Source organism: Marmota monax, unplaced genomic scaffold, assembly GCF_021218885.2.
Source record: "Marmota monax isolate L192 unplaced genomic scaffold, Marmota_monax_Labrador192_F-V1.1 WCK01_AAM20220418_F8-fsc00025, whole genome shotgun sequence".
In the NCBI taxonomy this organism is placed as follows: Eukaryota; Metazoa; Chordata; class Mammalia; order Rodentia; family Sciuridae; genus Marmota; species Marmota monax.
Genome location: NW_026691950.1, coordinates 8,714,618 through 8,741,651, shown reverse-complemented (window position 1 = coordinate 8,741,651; position 27,034 = coordinate 8,714,618). Strand labels below are relative to the sequence as shown.

General features: G+C 40.8%; 1 protein-coding gene and 1 pseudogene across 2 annotated transcripts in view; both read left to right on the top strand.

Moving 5' to 3' along the window:
* The first annotated feature begins 37 nt into the window (after positions 1-37).
* On the top strand, positions 38-8,015 carry LOC131424665 (armadillo repeat-containing protein 7-like; annotated as a pseudogene).
* Positions 8,016-9,274: 1,259 nt separating this feature from the next.
* The window catches only part of Corin (corin, serine peptidase), a 291,574-nt gene continuing 273,814 nt past the window's right edge, over positions 9,275-27,034 (top strand). The window contains exon 1 of one of the 2 annotated variants that reach the window (XM_046457155.2): positions 9,275-9,999. In XM_046457155.2, the coding sequence (XP_046313111.1) occupies positions 9,436-9,999 (564 nt within the window). In that variant the 5' untranslated portion in view covers positions 9,275-9,435. The remainder of the gene's footprint in view (positions 10,000-27,034) is intronic. The other variant, XM_046457224.2, reaches the window with a different exon arrangement.

Here is a 27,034-nt window from a genome sequence, read left to right as displayed (position 1 = left end):
TGCAGAAAATAGTCTCTAATACTAAAGAGTATTTAATTAACAAGTGTAGAAGTGTGTTTTAATTGAGTCCAAAGGGAGATTATATAATTTGCTGGGTTTAACTAAAAAAATCTTTAATGTCATATTGTTGAATCAAGTATTGGTTAGTATCCAGAAGAAGAGTCATTCCTTTTTTGTGTGTGTGTGGTGCTGGGGATCAAACCCAGGGCCTGTGCATTCAAGGCAAGCACTCCACCAACTGAGCTACATCCCCAGCCCCATTCCTTTTTTTAATGCACTTTGTGTTTTGATTTTTTTTTTACCTTTCCCAGTGATAGAATTCCTAGGTTGGTGTTTTAGAAGCTCTAAATGATGTCTGCTGCACTCACATTAGTACTTGCTCTAACCAAAATGCATCTTCAGGAATATGAATGATGAGTTATCTAGGTGGGAAGCCATCATTATGAATTTCAGAATCTTGGCCTAGGTAGCAAGCCTGAAGCCTAGTTCCTAGTTCGTTTCTATTGTTCGTTGAACTTCTGTTCTTGCCAGGTTTTTTTTTTTTCCTTTCCCATTTGTTGGAAAGGAATTTAGTATGTGGAGGAAGGAGATTGAATGAATGAAAAATTGAGCTGCCTTGTTTTGTTTGGCTAGCGGAGAACTTAATTTACCCAAAGTCACACAGCTATTCATTCACTGTTTCATTCAACAGATATGTTTCCTTTACTGGGAACTTTAGGTGCTGGAGATAATTGTGATCTTTTGGGGTGCTGCTTAGGGGTAGAGGAGAGGAGGCAGGAAGTAAATGTATAGAAAATGAGTATGATTTCATATGTGATAAGTGGTGTTAAAACATAAGAAATGAGCAGGAGTTGTGGCTGTACTCCTGTCTGCATCTCCTGCCCCAGCTGGTGGCTGCCTTCCTGTCTCTCAGTTTTGAAGCCAACTCCTCATCCTTCACATCTCAGTTCCATCTACAAGTTTTGCAGAATCTGAACCTAGAAAAGAAACCCATATTCTGTCCTGTCCACCTGTGGAGAGCCAGGTGAGGTTCTTTTAGGCTTTCCAGCCTTGCCTTTCCCTCTCTCCCATTAGTCCCCTGAAAGTCCTCTGCTGCTCCAACCATGGTCCAGAAGCCAAAGGTAGAACCCCACATCAGGCAGCTGGGGTATCTTTAGGCACTGCTTATGGAATTCCAGGAATCTGAAAGCTGGGATGCCAAGTAGCAAGTCCCTTGCCAATCTTGCCAGCTTTGCCTGTGACCCCTGCAAATACCAGTATCTGTGACAACTACAAGTCCTGGATATATTGCTTGATTCTCTGTCAGAAGAGAATGAGAACCTGGTGGAGTTTGTTGTTAGGGGCCTCTGCAACCTATGCTCAGACAGGACCAACAGGACCATATCTTGCATACAGGCAGTATCCTGCTTGTCAGCAACTGCTTGTCCAATCCCAATGAGGAAACAATGTTGTCTGCAGTAACCATGCTCATATTCCTGAGCTCACCAGATGCCAGCTCCCACCCTGAGCTGACTTCCATGCTGTTGGCCCATTGCAGGCTGCACTTCTCTTTTTGAGCCAACACAAGACTCCAGAACCTGGCCTAGATCTTCCTGGAGGATTTCTGTTCCCCAAGTCAGGTGGCAGAAGCTTGCAGCTGGCAAGCCCACTGCTTATGACTAAGGGCCTGCACCAGCCGTGACCCAAGGCAGCTCTCAATACTGTGACACGGTTGTTGATGGGGAACACAATCCTGGTGGGGAAGCAGGGGAGCACATTCTGTCAAAAGTGGTGTTTTTTTCTAGCATCTTAAAGGTGAAGTTTTTCAGCACGACAGATGTTTACGCTGTGATGAAAAGGCAATAGGATGCCAGACTTTGAGGCACATGGAGGAAGTCAAAGCTGGTGCTATTTCGTGGGCTGGCACTCTCAGCAAACTGCAAGTGGAGGATCTACCCACAGTGCCACCCATTTCCAAGCTCACACCCTGAATTCAGAAGCATGGGTCCCTAAATCCAGAGACAGACAGCACAAGGTTGTGCTAGGGAGCAAAGCTAGAATTGAGGCTTTGGAGAGGGGTCTGTGCCTGAGGAAATGAGAGGATTAGCTCTTAACCATAAGTGTCTGTAATAATTTTGAAGGGTAGAAATGAGAAGTCTCATCACCGGACCTCAAGGGGTGGGGGTGTAGGTCAGTGATGGAGTGTGTACTTAGCATGTACTAGATCCTGGGTTTGACCCCAGTACTACAAGGGGGAAAAAAAAGAACTCGAGCCCTGGGAAGCTGAGAAGGTGTCACACCCGTCCCTCCGGGGCAATGGAGGATGGTCCGGGGCAATGGAGGATGGACACCTCCTTCTCAAGTTTCCTAGCTAGGCTTCTGGACATGGTGGACACCAACTTTTGTAACTCGGTGGCCTAGAATTAACTGTCTCCACAGCCCTTCTATCTGGTAGACATTATATAAAGGTTTCAAAGACGAAGATGCGGTCCTTGACCTTGTGATGCAGCCCAATGAGTGTTAACATGGCCATGGCCAGTAGGCATTAAGACCAAGCCCCTAAGGGTGATGACACATCAGAATAAAGGCAGGAGTGCTTGGAGCTGCATCTTCTCTCCTCACTGCTCTGGGGCCTCCAACCAGAAGCTTGGCCCTCCTCTGCTGTCACAGGTAGTGGTTACAGAGGGGAGGCTTGCCCTGAAATGTTCGCTCAGGCCCATGGATTTCAGAGACATAAGTGAAAGGATGATGCGCAAGACAGAGGAAGAGATGTGTGTGCCCCACAATGCTGATCAACAGAGAAAGGAGTGTGGTCCCAATGGAAAGTTGTGGTTCAGGAAAAATGGAGGGTCTTGGCCTTTCTTAAGGCCCTTAGATGGCCATAGAAAGACCATGCTAGAGGAATGCTATCCAAGAGGGTGTGGAAGTAGGGTGGGAGCCATGGATGGAGGAAGACAGAGGGAGAGAAACCTTTCTTACCAGCCCCTGTTCTAGCTGTGCCTACCCAGGGCTCCTGTCCCTCTCCTTTCTCAAATAAAGGATTTTAAAAGACCAAAAAAAAAAAAAAAAGGACCACGTAATTTAGGCTGAGAGAGTCCTTCTAAGAGATATTTGAGCCACTGTGACTGGAATGGCTTCCATCTGAAAATCTGAGAGAAAAGTCCATGAGATAAAAGAAAGTAAGGAGTATAAAGTCTGTAAGTTTGGGAGATGCTTGACATGACTGAGGACCAGAAAGAAGCGTTGGTGTAGCTGGCGCTTAATGAAATTGATAGAGGGAGTAGTCTAGGCCATTTGCTATGGTGTTTGATATTCTTGGATTTGAGTTTTAGTCTAATTTCAGTGGACATCATTGGAAGGTTTTTAGCAGGGAAGAGGTTTTTTTTTTTTTTTTTTTTTTTTGCAATTGCTGGCTTCTGTGTATGAAAGGACTATAACAGGGTAGGGCAAGAGTAAAAGTGGGGAGGAAGATGAGTGACGATATTGTGCTCTAATTCAAACAGTGATGCTTGACTTCAGTTCCTATGGCTTCCCCTTTGTCCTGAATGAGTGGCAGGAAGATCTGCAGAAACCACTGCATGATGAGCTGAAGTGGATTGAATCAGGAAGGAGGAAGTAAATTATGTTCTTTAAGGTCAAAGGGAAGTTAAATCATTTAAATACTTAACGCTAATTTGTTCTGAGAGAAATAAAGCAGTACACATTGTCCTTTTTGCTTCAATCTGAACCAATTAAAGAAGGAATGGAAAAAGTTATCAAATAGCCTCTAAGAATGGCCTAGATAAAATTGTGAATATGTTGGTCTTATTTTCTTACTTATGTTGTGGCATTAACACAGTGTAATATGTTCTATACATAATACATAATGTAAAAACTGAGTTTTTAGCTTATTATTTTAAATTTGCAGAATGCATATCAAAATGTTCAAGATTTTCAGTTTAAAACTTAGAGATCTCCAGTACCTATTGTTTGTATTTCAATTAATATACTATTCACATCTAAATTAAATTTAAATAACCTCCAATAAATAGTGTACTTATTACTGAAATTACCAAAGAAACTATTGAAACACAGCATTTAATATATTGCTTTTTTTTTAAAGAGTTTATAATCTAAGAACTTTATAACTACAGCTGTTAAAACTTTTAAATATAGATGAGAGTCTAGTAGTTGTTTAGAAATGACCTGTAAGAATTTTTGGTGGGGAGGGGCAGGGGTACCGGTAATTGAATGCAGGGCTACTCCACCACTGAGCCACATCCCAGATCTATTTTGTATTTTATTTAGAGACAGGGTCTCACTGAGTTGGTTAGTACCTCACTTTTGCTGAAGCTGGCTTTGAACTTACCATCCTCCTGCCTCAGCCTTTTGAGCTGCTGGGATTACAGGCATGCACCACTGCACCTGGCTACTTGTAAGAATTTTAAGACCAAGTATGGAGAGATTTACTTTTAAATTTTCATTTCTTTTCAAGAAATGTTTTTGTGTAGATGCTTGGTACAGTGAATATAGTAGAAGACTCCACCCTCATATAATCTGTGCTGTAGGTCCCTTTACCTAAGCAGAAAACCAAGTAAGCCAGGTTAAGATAGCAATAATAAGATAGTAGATAGCAGTAGAAAGAAACTTCTGTGCAATCATCAGCTCATTGTGATAGGTGACTTTCTATTAGGCTTTGGGACCTTTGGGCTTCATCCAGCCTTTTTTTTTTTTAATTGTTGATGGACCTGTATTTTATTTATTTTATTTTTCTATGTGGTGCTGAGAATCAAACCCAGTGCCTCACACATGCTAGACAAGTGCTCTTCCACTGAGCCACAACCCGAGCTCCCACATCAAGCCTTTTTCAATCAAAATTACTAACACAGTGGATGACACTCTGATCTATAGAAGAATTGATTAGTTGAGTGTTGAATCAAGAACACTAAATTTACAGCAGGAGCCAACATTTCTGTGATCAGATCTGGGGGAGTAAAGAGACAGGATCTTTTCTTAAAAAAACATTTTTTAGTTGTAGTTGGACACAATACCTTTGTTTTATTTATTTTTAAGCGGTACTGAGGATCGAACCCAGCGCCTGGGCATGTGCTAGGTGAGCTACCGCTGAGCCATAACCCCAGCCCAAGAGAGACAAGATCTTAAGGGGGGAAAGCTGCCAGAGAAATTTGTGGGGACCTAGGATACTGCCCCAGCTGTTTTAACCTGTGCACATCTCTGGGGAAGTAAGAGGTGGTTAGCTCTAAAGCTAGAATTGTTGTGAGATAGCTGTCCCCCCTTTGGCTTGTGAATATTGCCCTCTATTGATTAGATCCACCTAACCTTGGGTCTCGAGTCCTGGAGTGAGGAAGAAGCAGTGAATTGGCTATCACCTCCTGGAAGAGATACAAATTTAGGAGTAATGCCAGGAACTGGGAGCCCCAGTGCTTTCTAGAGACTTTTTAAGAGACGAGAGACCAGTTATCCATCTGGGAAACCATTTTCATGTATTTTAGAATCTTGGTATATTGAGTGAGATTAGGTCAATTGTTTGCTGAGCTTCTGTACTTGTTAAGTTTTCTTTCTCATTAGGAATGAGATATGTATTTAAATGGAACTATAAAAAATTCACGCATATCATGGAATTCCACAATCCAGATTCAGGTTAAAACACACCTGGAGAGATTCACTCACCCTCACTCTTATCACCCTCATCTGGCTGACCTCTGTTTTATGGTATTTCCTCTGATTGCACTAAAGAGTACCTGTTCTTATGTATTTGCTTATTACTTATCTCCTTCACTAGAATGTAAGCTCCACAAGGGCAGGAGTACAGTATTATTTATTGCTATAACCATGGAGTGGGGAACTGTGCCTAGTTACACAGTTAATGTCGGTATTAGTTTCCTAAGGCTACCATAGCAAATAACTACTGTGTGTGTGTATGTGTGTGTGTGTGTGTGTGTGTGTGTTTTAAAAAGCAGAACTTTATTCTCTCACAGTGCAGAAGGCCTGAAGCCCAGAAGGAGTCAGCCAGTTGGTTCCTTTGGATTCCCTGAGGGAGAAACTGTCTCATGCCTCTCCTGTAGTGTGTATTAATTTCTGGCATTTCTTGGCTTCTAGATGCATAACTGCACACTATGCCTCCATCTTCACATTGCCTTCTTGATATCTGTGTTCTTTTTTGCCTTATAAGGACATGGTCCTTGGATTTGGGGCCCATTTTGTTCTAGTATGATTTTATCATTCATGTGCAAAGACTATTTCCAAACAAGGAAGGTCACATTCTGAGAGTCTGGTGCACTGATCTTTTGAGGGAGTTGGGGTACTAACTCATTACATTGCTAAATAAATGTTTCTTAGATGAATGAATGAATTCACAGAGTAATTCTAGGCTGTAAACTCCTTGGACATTTCCATCATCTTAATAACTGTGCTACAGAGGTAGGGGTTAATTAATCTGTTGTCCCAGATTACTTGGGCTCCAATTATGGTTCTACCACTTCCTAGTTGTGAGGTCTTAGGCAAGTTATTTATATTCTGTAAGCTTAAGTTTCCTGTTCTGTAAAATGGTGACAGGAAGTAATGAAGAGTGTGCTTCACAATATGTTTTAGCTATTATGTATTTGCACTTTTTAAAAAAATATTTTAAATATTTATTGAATCTCCATAAGTTTTATGAGGTAGGCTAATTCTTATAATAGAGAACATTAAATTTGTTTCAAGAATTAGAAACAAACTATATGTCACTTGGTGAAGTGCTTGGCACATAGTGCTTTAAAAAGTCTTATAATGATGAATGTGTCTTAATGTCATAACTGTAAGATTTCTCTTGAAAAATGGACCCCAGGAGCTGAGCTGTAGCTCAGTGGTAGAGCGCCTGCCTCACGAGTGTGAGGCATTGGGTTCGATCCTCGGCACCACATAAAAATAAATAAATAAAGATAGTGTCCATTACAACTAAAAAAAAGAAAAGAAAATTGGACCCCAAATCAGAAAAAAATCTATTGCGCACTGAGGGAGGCATCTCACTTTTTTGTTTGTGTGGTCACTGTCTCTAAGGGTGCACTATCCCTGGGAGGACCAGGCAGGTGCTGACCAAAGGTAAGAACATTTAAGCAGTCAAATTGCAGTATGTGTCTCCAGTGTAGCGGTGAATGTATCAGACTGCTAAAAATAAAATTTCTTGGGAATTTCCTACAAGGCTGGTTCTTGTTACTTTCTTCCCAGTGACTATTAGAGTAGGGGATTGATATGCCAGAAATATTAGGAACAGCAAACAGAACATCTACACAAGTTACTTTATCATATGATGAATGTTTCACTGGACAAGAAAATATTATGGTAGTTGTGGGTATGTCTTCCCTTTAGTGTTTAATGTGTTTTTTTCCTTCAAAATGATCAAACTAGTTGGATGTATGCTTGGAATATTAGAACAAAAAAAAATTTCAAAGGGCCAGAAATGTTTCTTTTTGTAAAATTTAAAGTATATCAAGAAACAGGATGATGGTTATCACTTTAAAAAAAAGTTGAAATGCAAATGTATCAAAAATTTTTACACAGGAATAATTAATAGGTCATTCAGGATTACTGTGCGAGCAGAATATGTTATGAACTTCTAATATTTTGATTCTTTACAAAAGTTTGATACAAAGAAAATAAAAATAGATTTTATATCATTACCATCATGCAAAGAATACCTATCTCAAACACTCTTTCTGGTGCTATTGGTAAGTAGAACTGGTTGGCTTCTCCATGTTTATGTTTAAGGAATACACAATTTATACTATTGGTGTGATATGCTTTAGTTCTGAGGGGAACACTGTAGTGGTGCAAGAACCAGGGAGACTGATCTACCCTCTCAAGTCCCTTGATTTAGCTACTTTACTTTACTAGTTCCTGTAGCACCTCCACCAGAGGGCAGAAAGTGGAAAAGAAAGGAGATGAAATAGAAACTCACATGGCTTCAGCATGCCTGTAAGAAACCTTGGTGATTGAATCCAATCAATGCTTAGCTCATAAACTGAGTTAACTGTGGCCTAGAAAGACTGGGACTTGCTCACATTGGAGATGACAGATGAATCTCCTAGGCTCTTGATTCTCAGGCAAGCACCCCTGTGGTGATAGTGCTTGATGAGGCAGAATCTCTTTTAGGAAGAGCTCAATCCTGAAATCACACTGCCTCTGGGGAATCCCAGTTCAGCTACTTGCTAGCTGTATAATGTTAGGCTGGTTTCTGCTATTTCATCTCTAAAATAAAGGTAGTGATAGCACCTACTTCAAAGTGTTTGGTAGAAGTAAAATAAGTGAATGTAAGTAGAATGCATGCGAAGTGCTTAGGACATAGCCTGCCAAGTACTAAGAGCCTAATTTTTGTAAGTTATGATAAACTTGTTAGATACTGTATTCTGAATCTCATGTTAGAATAGCGTGGGATCAGTGTTCCAACCGTCACATCTCATTTTAGGAACAAAATACCAGTTTCACCCCAAATTTTCTAATGCATATACCCTTTTCCCCCTAGAAATAATACTAAAGGAGCAGGTGCCTAATATATGTTGTTGACTAAACATGGCCTCCTTTAAATAATGAAAATAAGTTTAATAAATAACCTCATGAGTAATTTTTGAAATTTTCATAAGATCCTGGCTGAAAGTGGATAGTTATTTCTAAGAAAAACTCAATGAAGTCTGTCTCCCTCCCGTTGTGAATATCTCCAGTGATCTCTTTGGTGCTGCCTTATAGGAAAACTGGTTGCTTGTTCATGACAGGCAGGATTTGTTGGTTTCTTGGTTCAGCCTCTGGATACTATGGCAAGAAATCCCATAGGTAGTTTATGAAGCAGGTTGGGGTTCTCCCGTGTCCCTGAGCCCTCAGCAAAGGCAGTTTCTTCACTAAACCTGTAACAAGGCAAATTTCCATTTGTATAATGCAAATAATAGTTGCTTTCCAAAGGTTACATCTTTTTTTAAGATAACAAGCTTGATATTGTCAGTGGATGCAGTTTTCTGATTTTTGCTTGACTTACCTTCTGGCTAAAAGGAAGTGGTCTAGGATGTGATAAGAACATGGAGAAAAGTAACCCTTTTCCTCCCAACCACTCTGACATCCCAGACTTAATCACCATGTCCTTTTCTGCTGTCCTGGGGAGTGTAAGTTTTCCTGGGGAGATTAGCAGACCCTTGGCTTTCCCTCTGCCTCTGATGAATAACTTCTTTGAATGCAAGGGTGTGTGTAGGGGGGAGGGGGGTATATGGAGGATCTGTCATTAAGGGTTATTATGGGTAGGACCCAGAGTGAAGGGAGGGAGTGGTCCGCGGGTGGGATTTGTCGAACCGACAAAACATGGGACTCCTGTCCCTTGAAGTACAACTTGTCTCTTCCTGAGTAAGGAGAAAGGCATCTGTAGTGCCTCTCCCAGGGACACATAGAAGAGAGAAAAGCGATCAAGATAAGAGTGGACAGAGGAATAAGCTAGACATGTTCACGAAACGGTCCCCTGCCCTCGCTCTGGAAGAGCGCTACCGCCGAGCTGGGGTCCCAAAGCCGGTAGGATCCACGATCCACGCTCCTGCCGAAGAGAGGTCCGGTGGCCTTCGAGTCCAGGTGAATTCAGGGTCAACCCTTCCCGCCGCAGTCCCCTCCTTCCCCCGGGTACCACCTCCTTCCCCGGCCGTCGGTGAGCTCTGTCTTTCTCAGTGCTGCGCTCAGCGCCTTGCAGCTAGTACTGGGGCACGCGGACCACTTGCCTTGCCTCTGAGACTCTCCAGGGTCATGGGCAGGGTGTCCTTCAGCTTTCGAGTTGGCTCGGTCCGGAGATCCCGCTCTGCTTGCCAGGGGCTCTGCTACCTCTCCTACAGAGTCCCTCTTCCGCCAGGCGCCGGCGGCACATCCAGTGGACTCAGCCGCACACCGGCGCTTGGGGAGGCTGCCGGTGGAGCCGTCGGAACCAGCCCCTCTGGGATCCACGGCTTGCTCTCTGCACCCTCGTTTCAGGCATCCGGTAGCTGGAAGGACTGCGCGGCAGCCTTGCTTGCCCCAGACGTAAGCCTCCTCTCTGAATTGCGCGCGCCTAGGTGTCTGTCTCTTTTACAACCAGCACATGCGCACGGTTCCCTGGCGACCAGTGTGCCCCGGGATCATCCTGAGTGGCAACATCCCACAACGCCTCACTTTCGGAGTGCTGGAACTCCTGAGTTCCCTGCATACAAACTTTCTCTCCCGCGGGTACTCGCCTAGGCACATCCTGCGCTGGCCGCCGGGAGGCGTAGGTTCAAAGCTCTAGGATTTGCACGCTCAGATCCTGTCTTGGGAAGGGACAACATTGCCCCAGGTTCGGGAAGGGAAATAAAAAGAAGGGCACTACGGATGCTGCCCACTGGCCTGAACCTCCAGGAACTAAGTCTAATTTACAACACCCATTCTTTGGCGTCAATAGGGCCCCATAATCCGCTCGCTACTGTTAGACTCCCAGCTGCGCAGAGTCCGGACGGGTGTCTCTTCCCGCAGACACCTCGGGCTGGGCGAGCAGGGGAGGGGTGGTGTCCTGTAGGATCCTACTGGAACTCAGTCCCTCAGCGTCGCCGCGGGCGCCCCTGTCCTGGTGTCATACTCTTTGAGGCCGGTGGATGGCAGTGCAGGCGCTTTTTGCACGACTTCCCATGGACTTGGGCGGGGAGTTTGGGAGGGGACGCTGTCCCAGCAACTCAAAAAGTGGGGAGTTTTCCTCTTGCAGGAAACTTGTGAATACAATGCGCTGCAAAAACCAACTTCTGTACAAGACTTCAACAACTTCTATATGCATATTTGTGGTTTATAGTTTTTATTTCATTTAAAAAATTTGGAGTAATTTTCTGACGGAAGCAAAACTCTGCGAAACAACCTAAGACCTCTGCCAAAAAGGGAATGAAGAGGACTCATGGGTGATTGTTGTCTATTTTAGTAGAAAGTTTTGAAATTAAAGTGCTGGAACTCCTGGGTTCCAGGAGTAATGTTTTAATGCTATAAACATTAATTTTGGACTAACACAAGAGAATGAAAAGACACCATGCTTTTTCACCCCTTGGTCACAGTGTCATTATCACCAACATTCACCTGTTTGTTTGCATTTAGTAGGATCCCAATACTGTGTGAGAATGGGTACAAAATCAGTCCCCTAAATCAGTTTCCTGGATTTTTGAAATTTAGACTAGGTGTCTGTGTAGATATGTGAGAGAGGTCATGTGAGCAGTTAGGTTTTCCACAGACTCCTACCCAGGATACTAAAGGTTTCACTAGGATGAACTATTTTAAAAGTTATTCCATTTTTGTGGAATCACATAAATCTCAAAACCACAATATACTGTAAAGCTTTTTTTCAGGGGGTAGAGAGCTCTTTCCTGAAAGTTCCTTGCCAGGATAGGATGAGACAGACAGGAAGTTGGGGAAGGAGTTGAGCAGCCCCCTGTCTCCAGAGGGGTAACACAGTCCCTTTCTACAACCTGTAGTTTCAAATCTCACTGGTAATGAGGTGTCTTGTTCCTCATTTTTCCTCTTGCCTTCACCTCCAGCCTCCTTAAATACAAAGATATGTGCCCTTAGGATTTCTGCATGTCTCTAAAGCCCATGTAATGAGAGCTCCCTGGGAACCAGGAGAGCTGTAACACCAAATCTTGCTGAGTATTTCCAAGGGAGGAAGGTTTATTTAACCTGCCACTTCTACCCTACTAAGTTATTTAGCAAGAAGGAATTCATGCCTCCTCTGCCCCATCACTGTTTCTGACATTCCGCTTTACCTGACCAGATGGAAAACGGTACAGTTTGGCTAAAGGATACTGGTTTGTACAGCTCACTAGATCCACACTAAGCATTCAAGTAGCCCCAGACCTGCTTGTTTCTCAGAATACACACACACACACACACACACACAATTTTTGTAGTACTATTTAGAGAGGAGGGAAATGGAAGAAAATCTCAAGTGCACCATAGATGCTATGCCCTAGTAGGAAGAGTGCAGGCTTTGGTGTTAGACCTCTGGTTCTACTCCTTAAAAGCTGAAAGGCTCTAGGCCACTCAAATAATCTTGTTGAGCCTCAGTTTCCTCCATCAGAAAGTAGGGATGATACTATTGATCACCTGTAAGGATACTGTGTGGATTAAAGATATACATATGTACTGGAGGTATGTAATAGGTGTCCATTCTATATCCTTTCTGTGAAGGCTCTCTAATCTTTTTTTCCTACAATGACTTTATTGATGTATTCACAAATAAAAGACTGTATATATTTCATAAATACAACTTGATGAGTTTGGAATATGTATATGTCTGTGAAGTCATTGCCAAAAACATTCATCACTCCCAAAAGATTACTTCTGCTCCCTTTTTATTGTTATTATTAGGTATATACACACTTAGCAGAAGATCTATTCTCTTGTAAAATTTTAATTATACAGTAAACTACAGGTAGGTCTGCTAGGTAATAGATCTCTAGGACTCATTCATCTTGCATTACCAAACTTTTACATTCATTTTCCAGTGTCTTCCCCTTTCCCACTTCCCCAGGCAACTGCCATTCTACTCTCTGTTTATATGGGTTTGACTCAGATTTCTTGTATTAGTGAGATCATGCAGTATTTGTCCTTCTGTGTCTGGTTTATTTCATTTAGCATAATGGCTCCCAGATTCAACCACCTTGTTGGGAATGGCAGATTTCCTTCTTCTTTTTTTTTAAGTCTTAGTAATTACATTGTATGTGTATACCATATTTTCTTCATCCATCCATCAAAGAGCATTTAGGCTGCTTCCATGTCTTGGCTATTGTGAATAATGCTGTAATGAAGAAGGGAATGCAAACATTTCTTCAAGGTCCTACTTTTAACTCCTTTGGTTATATATCCAGAAGTGGGATTGCTGGATCATATAAAAGTAGTCCTATTTTTAAATTTTTTTTGGCTGGAGATTGAACTTAGGGGCACTTTACCACTGAGCCACATCCCCAACTCTTTTTATATTTATTTTGAGACAGGGTCTCACTAAATTGCTTAGGGCCTTGCTAAGTTGCCCAGGCTGTCTTCATACTTGTGATCCTTCTGCTTTAGCCTCCTGAGTCACTGGGATTATAGACAGGAACCCCAGCACCCCAGCTTCATTGTGGTTTTTATTTTCATTTCCCTGATTGTTAGTGACACTGAGTAAATTTTCACATACCTGTTGTCCATTTGTCTGATTTCATTGGGAAAATGTGTATCCAGGCTTTTTACCCATTTTAAAATTATTTATTTATTTGTTTATTTTCGCTATTGAGTTATAGGGTTTCCTTATAGATTTTGGAAATTAGCCCTTTTTCAGATATATGATCTGTAAATATTTACTCCCAGTCTCTAGCTGACTTTTTGGTTTGTTGGTTGTTTCCTCTGCAGTGCAGAAGCTTTTTAGTTTGAGTTTGTTTTACTTGTCCATTTTTGCTTTTGTTGCTCGTGGTTTTGGTGTTATATCCAAGAAATTATTGCAACTGCCAATGCCAGAAAGATTTTCCTCTGTTTACTTTCATGAGTTTTATGGTTTCAGATCTTAATCTTCAAGTCCTTAATCTACTTTTTATTTGGGTTCTGTGAATGATGTGAGATAAATGTTCAATTTTATTCTATTGCATGGGGCTATTCAGTTTTTCCAATACCATCTGTTGAAGAAACTATCTTTTCCCCTTGTGTATTCTGAGCACTCCTCTCAAAGATCAGATGGATATGGAGATATCTATCTATCTATCCATCTATCTATCTATCTATATATCTGCCTGCCTGGTTTTATTTTCAGGCTCTCTATTCTGTTCCATTAGTTCATATGTCTGTCTTTATGCCAGTACTAGATTTTTTTATTACTGTTGCTTTGTAATATATTTTGAAATTATATGATGTGATGCCTCCCGTTTTTTGTTTTTTGTTTTTTTTTTGATCAAAATGGCTTTGGCTATTTGGTCCCTAACCTGTTTTTATTTGAGGAGCTGGTCCTATCTCAGATTCAGTGAGGAGACTTCCCAGACCTTTTTTTTCATAATCAGATTCCTGTGATTCTAAACCTTTTCTATATAATAAAGGAGCTGCCAGGCACATGTGGTTATGTAAATTTACATTAATCAAATTAAATCAAATTAAAAATTCAGTTCTCTGTCTCCCTGAGCACATTTCAGGTGGTCAGTAATCACATTTGGCCAGCGGTTACTGTATAGGACAGCACAGATAGAATATCCCCTTCATTGAATGAGCTTTCTTTTTTAATGAGACTCTAGGGTAATTAAAAGTTTCCTGTCCAGCACTTCTCTTTGCTTCTTTTTCTATTAAGGAGTGGTTTTGGGGGCTGGGGATGTGGCTCAAGCGGTAGTGTGCTCGCCTGGCATGCGTGCGGCCCGGGTTCGATCCTCAGCACCACATACAAAGATGTTGTGTCCGCTGAAAACTAAAAATAAATAAATAAATATTTAAAAAAAAAAAGGAGTGGTTTTGCATAGCAGAATCATTTCTGTTTTGTTGAGGATTTTTACACCGTGGCAGTATTTGCTGACTAGATTAATTAATAAATCAGCCAACAAGTATGGATTAATCACAGAATCCTTTGAAATACTCTTCTTAGGGCTTTGATGAGTTTTGCTGATGGTTTGCTTTTTTCCATTCCCAATGAGCTTTATAATTGATGGTTTTCCAGGTTTCAGAGCAGAAACTCTGATATAATAGAGGGAAAAATCACTTCTCCCCATATATACCCTTATGGCTTGTAACGATTTTTATAAGAATGAGAGTGCTAGAATACTAAGTTCATACTTCGAGTTAAATCCACTAAAAGTGTTAAATTTATTCAGATTTAAAACCTAATATTCCACCGCACTCTGTAGGACCTCTTCCTAAATTGAACACCATTTGACAAACTATATATTTTGCTTCTTTATTTGGACTGTTTTCTCTGTCTTCCTATGTAATATAAGTCCCTAAGGGCAGAGATTTTTCAATATTTTTGTTCATTGCTAGACGAGTGCCTGACATACTGTTGGTTCCTATTAACTGTGAATAATGACTATATAGAGATATATTTGGAACTAGTTAAGATATATAGATGCTGTATTAATTTCCTAGGGCTGCTGTAACAAATGACCATGAAATGAGTGGCTTCAAACCACAGAAATTTGTTTGTTGTCAGTTTTGGAGATTACAAATTCAAAATCAGGATGTTAGTAGGATCTTGCTCCCTTTAAAGGCTGGAGAGCATAATCTTTCCCCCAACCTTCTTTGCTTCTGGTGGTGAATCCTTGGTATTTCTTGGTTTGCAGATGTATCTCTCCAATCTCTGCCTCCTTTGTCATGTGACTATCTTCGTTGTGTTTTTCTGTGTTCTCTCCTCTTGCTATAGCTCCCTTGGCCATATTAGATTTATGACTCTGATCCAGTATGACCTCATCCTTTCCTCACCTCGATTTTTTTTTTTTACCTCTTAAGAGTTTATTCCATAATGCCCATTATTGAATCACTGTGCAGGTTGAGAGATTATTTTCTGGTAGTGTGAGTTTTCTACCAAGGTGTGGATACATGGAGTGATTCACCTTTGACTTGCTCAATCAGAGGCTCTTTCCCAAGTTGTCACTATTCTCAATCCTATCTTCAGTCTCTCTACCTTTTTTTCCTTACTCAGAAAGAGTCATCAATATCCCAGAGCACTGTCTGCTCAGTCTACCTCGTTTTTAAACATTCCACAGCAGCGTTGGCTCGGCTCAGGGCTCTGCTGAAGGGTACCCAGTGTCCAAAACTTATGTCTTCCTTTCAGCCTACTGGCAGTGGCCCCAAGCAGTTCATTTTACAGCAGCTGTTTGAACATACTCCTGTGGTACTTTTCTACATGTTCAAACCATCAGAACTGGTGCTGACAAACTCATGTCAAAGACTGTTTTGGACTGGTTTGGGATCCAGGGAGGTCCTGCAGGTGATCCATCTTGCCATTCAATATCAGCACTGAAACTCTGTAAGAGGCTCAAGAAGACATGTGTGGGAAAAGGGCCAATGAGCCACCAGGGGAAGGATAGAAAATGTAAAGATGAATTGCAAAGACCCTTTTGGTACTACCCATTTGTACTCACTTAGCCCAAGGCCCCATTGACCCTTTAGGTTGACAGCATTTGAAGAGTACCTTCTGTTTCCAAAGCTTGGGGGAAGTTTAAAGAAAAGTCCTTCTGCAGCTAAGACTCTCCAAATGGCATGAAGGTGTCATTCTGCATAAGTACCATTTATCCCTGGAGTGGTGATGATCTCTTAATGAATAGTTCAGTGTGAATTTTTCTGGCCAGGGAATCACAACTCCCCAAGAGGTGCAAGCCACATGCTAGACCTAAATAACCTTCACTTCTAAGCATTCACAGTCTGGACAAAAAGAGGAATAGAGTCATCCACTCATTTGACAAACATTAATGTGCCAGGCATGGCACTAGGGACTCAGGGCTGCATGGGTGAAAAAACAAGGATTTCTGTACTTGTCAAGCTTAGTTCTAACTAAGCAATAAAACCCTACACCAGGAGGGCAGGGAAGAGGGTTAACTGTGTAAATAACATGAATGTTCTCCCTGCATGCCACCCAGTGTCCTGGAGTGAGAACAGAAGAGAGAGAGGGATCTGCTGTTAGTTTCAAAACCCTGACATCTTTGTATGCATCCGTCTTGTGTGTGACTCTACATGTGATCCTGTGCTAAAGAGCTGTGTCTTTTTGTCCTTTAGCCTCAAGCCAATTAATTAATCTAATGCCCAGATGAAAAGAAAAGTCTGTTTCATTTCTGGAAAACCCACCATGTGCGATTTATTGACAGAAGTTACATTGGTCTCCAATGTGACACTTTCCTAAGAATTTTCAAGGATTATTTTGACAGTACATGATTTTCACCTTTGTCTGCCTATTTCAGAGCTTTATCCTGCAACCCAGATGCCACTCTTTGGTAGCGTGGTTTGGAAATCAAAGCTACACTGATGTACCTGATATTTCCCTGTGAACCTTAAAAACAATTTGATCCAAGTCAAGAAATGGGAAATGGGAGTTGAACACTAAATGGATACTAAAGTGCTGGGAGATTTTATAGAAGTCAGTTAACCTTCTTGATCCTGGTTTTCTCATGTGTAAACTGAAGCTGTTGGATCTTTATAGATCCGAAAGCTGTAATTTTAATGCAGCAGAGAAAAATAATTGGGATATTGTATTCTTTGCTTCCTTCTTCTCCTGTCTTTCTGCCAGTTGAAGAGCTGCCTGTCCCTTCCCTCTGTTGCCAGATGCATGGTGTCTTTCCACTCTTCTCCGTCCCCCTCATACCAACGAGGTGTCTAGCACTTCTATTTAATTCTGACACTGTTTACCCAGGGATAGTGTCACATCCCACAGGTTAAAGGGCTCAGTCCCACAAGACTGCTTCCATTTCAGATACCACTAGCAGCAGGTCCCAAGCCACCTAGATTTCGGTCTGACCAGCTATAAATCAGGTCTCCCAAAACCCGCTTTCAGGTCTGGTAATTTGCTAAAATGGCTCACAGAACTCAAGAAATCATTTCGCTTAAGTTTACTGGTTTATGACAAAGGATACACATGGACAGGCAGATGAAGACGTATGCAAGGTCCACATGTGTCCTGAGGGTAGAATCTTTTGTCCCCATTGCATTGGTGTGCACCCCCTCCTGCATGTGGATGTGTGGACCAATTCATAACTCTCCAAATTGCAACATTTAGGGTTCTGTGGAAGTTTAATTGCATTGTCATGTGGGTTATTATTCCAATCCCCTGCTCCCCTTCTCTCAATGGGGTTGAAAGCTGAAGGCTTCTAATCAAGGCTTGAACTTTCTGGAAATCAACCCCCATCCCGAAGCTATTAGGGACCATGGAGTATCCAAGGATCACCTCATGAATGAAAAGTGCTCTTCTCCCGCCTATCACTCAGGAAATTCCAAGGGATTTAGGAATTCTGTGTCAGGAAAGGGGGTGAACAGGATGGCACAGGAGTATGGCCTGGATAAGAAGCAGACTCACTGACCCCAATGTTTGCTTCCCTCTTCTTATTCCAGGGACACTTTGCCAAAATGTAAAATCACCTTTCAACCCCAAAAGAAGAAAAATCAGAGGAAAGTTGGGAGGCAGTTCAAACCATCATAGCCCTGGTTTCTCTGGAGATGTCTTCTCAGGCTGTGGGTCAGAACTGAACATTCTGAACACCAGCTTGCAGGTGGGGGAAAGAATGGATAGGAACCATCATTGGCACAGTGGTCCTCCTCCAGGTGGTTCAGGTGTGTTGGGGGCCACCAAGGAAGAGTTTGACACAGATGAAAATCTTTAAATATCTAGGTAGGACACACACCCCTAACTTTTAAAGTTAAGAAATAAAAAACATAACAAAATGTGCTATGAATGGCAAAGGAGCAAATTTTTAGGTAAAGAAGGAGAATTCTGGGATCTCTGAAAATTAGGGAGTTTGGAAGTAAGAGATCCAGGGAGTAGGGTAAGCCTGATTATATCATTCAGCCTGAGCCAACCATAGCCCTGGTAGCCCCGAGTGCAGAGGCACAGGGCCCTGGGCTCAAGGCTTAGCTCATTACCTACTGCCTAGGCTCCCTTAGGCTCAGTTTCTTTCCCTGAAAAGTGGGAGCAATTCCTGTCACAGAGTTGAGATGAGGACTTAGTGAAAGAATGCTTTATGAAAGTGCTTTGAGAGAACACGACTTGCTAGATAAATATATTTTTGTTGTTGCTGTTACTGTTATCTGGTGAAGAATTTAGTTGTGCATGTCCCTAATACAATATCCTTCTTGATTTGAAATCTGGATTCTGGGGAGTTATTTGCTCTTCTCAGAGAAGATTAAAGTAAGAAATATTGCTTTCAAAGTCTAGGCTCCCTTAAGGGTTCTGGTACAATAAAACAATTCAAAATCAGTGTCACCTTGCTTCATATATGGTCTGTGGCAGCATTATCCAATAGAAATATAGTATCAAACACAGATATAATTTAAAATTGTTTAGTAGTTGCATTGGAGAAAGCAAAAATAAATAGATGAATTTAATTTTAACAATATGTTTTATATAATTGAATATATCCAGCTTTTATAATTTAAAATGTAATCAGTATACATGTTATTAATTAAATATTTTACCTTATTTTTTCATAATACATCTTTAAATTTCAGTATTCTTATAGGACACTCAAATTCAAATGAGCTATATTTCAAGTGTTCAGTAACCCCATGTTATTAGTGTGTGTGGTGTTGGCTACTACAGAGTCAATTTGGCCTTCCAACTATAACCAAGTTCTTATCCCAGGACCTATGAAGGCTAACTTACATGGCCAAAGGAACTTTGCAGATGTAATTGAGAACTGAGATGGGAAGATTATCCTGGGTTATGTGGGAGGGCCAGATATAATCACAGTGTCCTTGTAAGAAGGAGGAAGGAGGGTCAGAGTTGTAGGAGACAGCCATGTGTTGATGGATGCAGAGTGACAGATTGGGTTTTGAAGATGCAGAAAGGGACCACACAAGGAATATAGGCTGCTATTCCAAGCTGAAAATCATGGCCTTCTGATGGCAGCAGCCCTAATGATTCCTTAGCTTTAGCCCCAGGATCTTGATTTTAGGCTTCTGATGTCTGGAACTGAGAGAATAAAGGTGTGTTGTTTTAATCCACTAAATCTGTGGTAATTTTCTATAACAGCAATAGGAAACTGATAATTACTAATACAAACATCATTTCCAGACCATTTTGAGAAGGTATTGGTTCCCAGCTACATCATCTTAGACAAGTACAGCTGTTTCACCTCAGCTTGGTTTAGAGCATACAATGACAGTCGCTCTTGGGATTCCTGGGTATTAATACCATCCTCCCTTAGTGCTGGGGTCTATTTCTTCTTGAAGCTCAATTGCAGCCTTTGGTAGCAAACCTCAGTCAATATCTTATCAGTGACTCCAGAATGAACACGGAAGACAGTTTTTTTTTTGTTTTTGTTTTGTTTGTTTTCCCTTTAGGGTACATTGTGTGATAGAAAAATTACTGGCTTTTTACTGTCTGCTCAATTTTGGGGGGTAAATCTAAAAATATTTTTTAAAAAAATAATTACTGCCATGTGAGATTGGTAGGGTTCAGGTTTTTATTAATGTTGGTGACTATATGATTAGGTCAGTGATTCTTAAACTCTAGAGTACTTGGAAACCACCTGGAGGGTCTGATCTCACAGGGGTGGCTGTGACCCTCTGTCGGAATTTCTATTTTAGTAAGTCTGGAGTGGGATTCAATAATTCACATTTCTAACATGTCCCAGGTGATGCGGATGAAGCAGGCAAGTAGGAGGGGAACTTCTCGTATAATACCTGGCATGCTGAGGGAGGGAGGAACTCCCTGTGCATGGTCTCTATGAGGAGAGAGCTGCACAATTGCTAGAGAAGACCCAGAGGCCAGCCTCTTGCCTGACCAGGACACAGGAGTCCTCTAATAGTAAGCTCTGCAGGGGTTGCTAAGGAACTTCAGAGTAAGCCACTCCTGCTTCTCTTGTTTTGTGTCTCCCACCCTGAGTTCTAAAGTAGGTGACAATCCTGAGTTGGGCAAGTCTCAACTAAAAATACCTCCTTTGCCTCAGATCAGCTGAGTCCTCAGATTGCCCAGCTGGAGTGAATTCCCTGGACAAAGGGCTATCCCAGTGGAAAATCTGTCAGTAGAAAATACCAGATTAAAAATAGCCCTGGGGAGGCCCTTCAAAGCTTTTACACCAGCTGCCCACTTGGGGTAACCAATTCTAGGGGTGGGGGGTGGGGAAATCTTTAAGTCAGGAATAAAAAAGGACTACTCAGCTGTGTCCAGTTTCATTCCCTAGAGGGGTGAGGGCAAACTTTAGTGACCAGCTCCTTCTCCCCATGGCAATTGTGGCCAAATTCTAGACTTGGTGAATGTAGCCCTTACCCTGGAGATGGTGATTACTACTCTGCCTTCTATGTAACAGTAAAACTGCGTCTCCCAACCTGCTTGAAATGGAAAGAGACTAACCTTCCTAAGGTGAGAGAGTTCCAAGGGCTTCCCAACAGGTAAGAAAGAGCCCTTTCCAGAAAAGTTATCTTAACCCCAACAGAAGTAAGCAGGAAATCTACAGGATATTTTAATTTTTTTTAAGGAAACAAATTTTAATTTGCTGTTTTAAAATTTTTAAATGACAGCTTCCATTTACAAAGTTTCTTGTCTTCTCACTCGTCTTTCTTGAAGGCAAAGGAAAAACATTAAAAAAAAATTGTCCAAATTGCATTTCTCCCCTGATGTATAAGGTGCGGAAATAGGCTCCTAGTAGTCCCAAATTATTCACTTTCCCATTTCAGTTATCTTTGGTCCAAAATTATTAAACTGAAAAGTTTCAGAGGTAAACAATTTGTAAGTCTTAAATTTTGTGCCATTCTGAGTAGTGTGAAGGGATCTTGTAAGGACCTGCTTTGTCTGTCCCTTTGGGCAGCATATTCATGTGGTATGAGCTTTGCCTGCTAGTCACTAGCTGCCTTGGTCATCACATTGACTGTCCTGGTATCACAGTGCTCATGTTCAGGTAACCCTTACTTTACTTAATTTTGGCCCCAAAGAGTAGTGATACTGGCAATTCATGTATATATATATATATATATATATATATATATATATATATATGCCGTAAAGTGCTTTCTTTAAGTGAAACAGTGAATATTTTTTTTAATTTTTATTGTTGGTTGTTCAAAACATTACATAGTTCTTGATATATCATATTTCACACTTTGATTCAAGTGGGTTATGAAATCCCATTTTTACCCCGTATACAGATTGCAGAATCACATCAGTTACACATCCATTGATTTACATATTGCCATACTAGTGTCTGTTGTATTCTGCTGCCTTTCCTATCCTCTACTATCCCCCCTCCCCTCCCCTCTTCTCTCTGTGCCCCCTCTACTATCATTCATTTCTCCCCCTTGTATTATTTTTCCCTTTCCCCTCACTTCCTCTTGTATGTAATTTTGTATAACCCTGAGGGTCTCCTTCCATTTCCATGCAATTTCCCTTCTCTTTCCCTTTCCCTCCCACCTCTCATCCCAGTTTAATGTTAATCTTCTTCTCATGCTCTTCGTCCCTACTCTGTTCTTAGTTACTCTCCTTATATCAAAGAAGACATTTGGCATTTGTTTTTTAGGGATTGGCTAGCTTCACTTAGCATAATCTGCTCTAATGCCATCCATTTCCCTGCAAATTCTATGATTTTGTCATTTTTTAATGCAGAGTAATACTCCATTGTGTATAAATGCCACATTTTTTTAATCCAGGTTGGTTCCACAGTCTTGCTATTGTGAATTGTGCTGCTATGAACATCCATGTAGCAATGTCCCTGTAGCATGCTCTTTTTAGGTCTTTAGGGAATAGACCGAGAAGGGGAATAGCTGGGTCAAATGGTGGTTCCATTCCCAGCTTTCCAAGAAATCTCCATACTGCTTTCCAAATTGGCTGCACCAATTTGCAGTCCCACCAGCAATGTACAAGTGTACCCTTTTCCCCATATCCTCGCCAGCACTTGTTGTTGTTTGACTTCATAATGGCTGCCAATTTACTGGAGTGAGATGGTATCTTAGGGTGGTTTTGATTTGCATTTCTCTGACTGCTAGAGATGGTGAGCATTTTTTCATGTACTTGTTGATTGATTGTATGTCCTCCTCTGAGAAGTGTCTGTTCAGGTCCTTGGCCCATTTGTTGATTGAGTTATTTGTTATCTTATTGTCTAATTTTTTGAGTTCTTTATATACTCTAGATATTAGGGCTCTATCTGAAGTGTGAGGAGTAAAGATTTGTTCCCAGGGTGTAGGCTCCCTATTTACATCTCTTATTGTTTCTTTTGCTGAGAAAAAAACTTTTTAGTTTGAGTAAGTCCCATTTGTTGATTCTAGTTATTAACTCTTGTGCTATGGGTGTCCTATTGAGGAATTTGGAGCCCAACCCCACAGTATGTAGATCGTAGCCAACTTTTTCTTCTATCAGACGCCGTGTCTCTGATTTGATATCAAGCTCCTTGATCCATTTTGAATTCACTTTTGTGCGTGGTGAGAGAAAGAGATTCAGTTTCATTTTGTTGCATATGGATTTCCAGTTTTCCCAGCACCATTTGTTGAAGATGCTATCCTTCCTCCATTGCATGCTTTTAGCCCCTTTATCAAATATAAGATAGTTGTAGTTTTGTGGATTGGTTTCTGTGTCCTCTATTCTGTACCATTGGTCCACCCGCCTGTTTTGGTACCAGTATCATGCTGTTTTTGTTACTATTGCTCTGTAGTATAGTTTGAAGCCTGGTATCGCTATACCGCCTGATTCACACTTCCTGCTTAGCGTTGTTTTTGTTATTCTGGGTCTTTTATTTTTCCATATGAATTTCATGATTGCTTTCTCTATTTCTACAAGAAATGCCATTGGGATTTTGATTGGCATTGCATTAAACCTATAGAGAACTTTTGGTAATATCGCCATTTTGATGATGTTAGTTCTCCCTATCCATGAACAGGGTATATTTTTCCATCTTCTAAGATCTTCTATTTCTCTCTTTAGGGTTCTGTAGTTTTCATTGTATAAGTCTTTCACCTCTTTTGTTAGGTTGAGTCCCAAGTATTTTATTTTTTTTGAAGATATTGTGAATGGAGTGGTTGTCCTCATTTCCATTTCAGAGGATTTGTCACTGATATACAGGAATGCCTTTGATTTATGCGTGTTGATTTTATATCCTGCCACTTTGCTGAATTCATTTATTAGCTCTAATAGTTGAAACAGTGAATATTTTTTAAATATTTTTTTTTTTTTAGTTTCAGATGGACACAATATCTTTATTTATTTATTTCTATGTGGTGCTGAGGATCGAACCCAGTGCCTCACACGTGCAAGGCAAGCGCTCTACCACTAAGCCACAACCCCAGCCCAATATTTTTTATTTTATAAGGAAAGAAAAGGAAAGTAATCATATTCTGAGGTTGTTTAAAACAGGAAGAACCAAACTACTATCCATGAGATGATGAAGAAGAAACAAGAAATCTGTGCTAGATTTACTGTTATATTGCAAATGCAAAAGTTGTGGCCACAGTGTGTGATATGAAATTGGTTAAAACTGCAAAGGCATTAAATTTGTGTATGAATTTTTAGGAACAGATATAGGCTAGCTGGGTGCAGTGGCACATGCCTGTAATCTCAGAGGCTCAGAAGGCTGAGGCTGAAGGATCATAAGTTCAGTGCCAGCCTCGGCAACTTAGTGAGATCCTAAGCAACTTGGTGAGATCCTGTCTCAAAATGAAAAATAAAAAGGGCTGGGGATGTGGCTCAGTAGTTAAGTGTCTCTGGGTTTAATCCCTTTTACCAAATAAATAAATAAATAATAATAAATAAAAGGCTTGATAGGAAAACTATCCAGGGTTTCATTCATTCTTTGGGGGTGTGTGTGTGTGTGTGTGTCTTGAAATGGATCTCCTATAGACAAGAGGCATTTTTCACCATTTTCTCAGCATGAGTGTCAATTCTGATAGACAGTAGTGGGTGTAGAGCAGCTATGATGGTCCTCGTTTCTGTAGCATAAAACTAAATGCACACAACATACACCTGTATATGATCTACTAACTAAAATGTAGCTGGGAAAGCTAGAGGATCCAGATCCTGTAATTTTCTTCTTCTTTTATATATGTTTTTTGGGGAGAAAAGAATTAAAAAAAAACAAAAACAAAAAAGGAATAGCAGTGATTTCCTTCCATAGATTTCAAAACCTTCTTTGGGTTTTCCTATTTGCTCCCGGATAGCAGCTCTATCCTGGATTTGGTTGGTGACTGGAGTGAGCTGAGCTACAAGGTGCAAGAGGGATAGAGAGGAGGACAGCGTCCCATGAAGGGGTGACCAGAGGAGCACACTGGTGTCTGAGTGGAGTAAGGACTGTGGGTGTGGGTGGGGGTGGGTTGGTGGGTCTGAAGTGGGGTGACAGAGTCTGAGTAGAATGAGGGGGTCTCTACTTATGGGGAAGCCAAGCAGGATGTGGAGACTTGGACAGAGTAAGCATGCGGCCAAGATGGGGCTGGGACAAAATGTTAGGAGACTGATCAGATATTTAAACATGTTTAAAAATAAATGGATTTATTGGAGAAAGAAGTTAAAAATATGAAAAGGCAGAAAAGTAGATCTAGAATCTTGTGATACAGGATTGGGGTTGGAGATATGGAATGAATGTATTGCTGTCAATGTATAACGATAGATACAGAAACAATATAGATGTTAATATATGTATGTCTGTGTACATATATGAGTGCACACCCTATATAAATATATTTCCACGGACTGGGTTCATAACTCAGTGGTAGAGTACTTGCCTTGCATGTGTGAGGCACTGGATTTGATCCTCAGTACCACATCAATCAATCAATCAATCTTCTCCATCTACAACTAAAAAAAAATTAAAAACTAATATATTTTCCCCTCTAACTCTTTGTATGAGAGAAATATTCCCCCTCATCCTCCTCTAGGGCAGCCTGAGTTTGTAAGTGCTCAACCTGCTTCTTAATTTAGTCATTTCCATCTATATTTCATGTGGGTCGACTACTCTTTGCCGAGTTTGCTCTGTTTCTCTTTGCTTTCAGGTCATCACTTCTTTTTCTTTCTATTTTAGATTTCCATAGTGAGAAATATAAAATCAGTAGATTCTGTGGCTGCCAAAAACATTCATGATCAAATACATCTTGTCTCCCATTATCCTCCTGAACTGGTTATTCCCCTTCCCCACAAAGGTATTATCCTATTAAATCTATATCTTCCCTAGGCTTGGATCTGTTACCACCTGGTCAGATCCCTTTTAATGTTTTGTTTCTGCTGTGTCTCCCCTTATTCCTAATTCTAAAACATTTTTTAATCATATTAAGGTAGCGCATACTCAATAATTATGTACTCACCCATAAGAACCATGTCAGGCTCAAAAGTAATGTTCAGGAATTTTTGGAGAATTTTATGCTGATTTTCCAAGTCTTACCCTATTCACTATATCTGGATCTTTAGTCGTCACTTGGCAGAGTTGCCCAGTCTTTAAGGCATATTTTCTCAGTTTTTCTTGCCATTAACTGTCTATCTGCAGCTTTAAGAAGCTACTTTTCAGTAATTTTTCAGATTCTTGGCCCCTTGGGAATGGTCAATTCATTTATTCTCTTAGATCTTGTCCCTTCTCCCCTGTTGAATTTCTTTGGGTTTCAGCATACTTGGTTATCTATTAATCACTAGAAACATCTCTCCCTTTCCCATAGATTTCTTTGTGAGTTTTAGACCTGGGAACAACTTTTTGCCCTTCTATATCTGTTTATGCAGACATTCAGAATTGGATTTTCTCCTTCCCCCTTCAGCCTATCTCAACCCAGATTTTCTCCTAAGAAAATTATCTCTTCCTCTAGCTAAGTCAACTGTTTTCCTGAAACTAAAGCTAAAGAATGTTTTTCAAACCTTTCCAAATCTCCTTTGACTTCCTGTGAAAAACTAATTCTGTAGAAACAGAATGTTCAATACACAGGCTTTTGGAATTGCCTTTTTGGCTTTTGCATTTGAAAAAATTTATTGTGTTGTTTTCCTATTTCATCCCAAGAAGACAGAGTACACTGTGGTAGAGCCTTCAATTCTTTTTTATTTTGGAAGAAAATCTGCTATTTCTATGGCTGAATCCATGAGTTAGGTCTCTGAAGATCTGAGATCGGGGTCAGAGGTTATTTAATTACCCAATCCAGAGTGAGTTAAAGCCTGGAAGATGTAGGATTGCTGGAATTTGTGAATGGGTACTAGGCATCCAAGTCATTGGTATCTCCATTGTCAGTTTCTTTCCATGGCCCTGATGTGGTTCAAAATAAAATAATAAAATCTGGGAAGATTTTCTTTAATTCCTATTTTAAGACTCAAAAAATAAATACTAGAAGCTCATATGTATATTCCTCAAGAGTTAAAGGATCTGAGCTGTTTTGTAGTTTTCAGGTAGCAAATCTTGAACTGCTCCCCTCTAGGACCTAAAGGGGTTGATCCTATTGGAGGCTCTACTGAAACCCTGGGCCAATTTTCTCA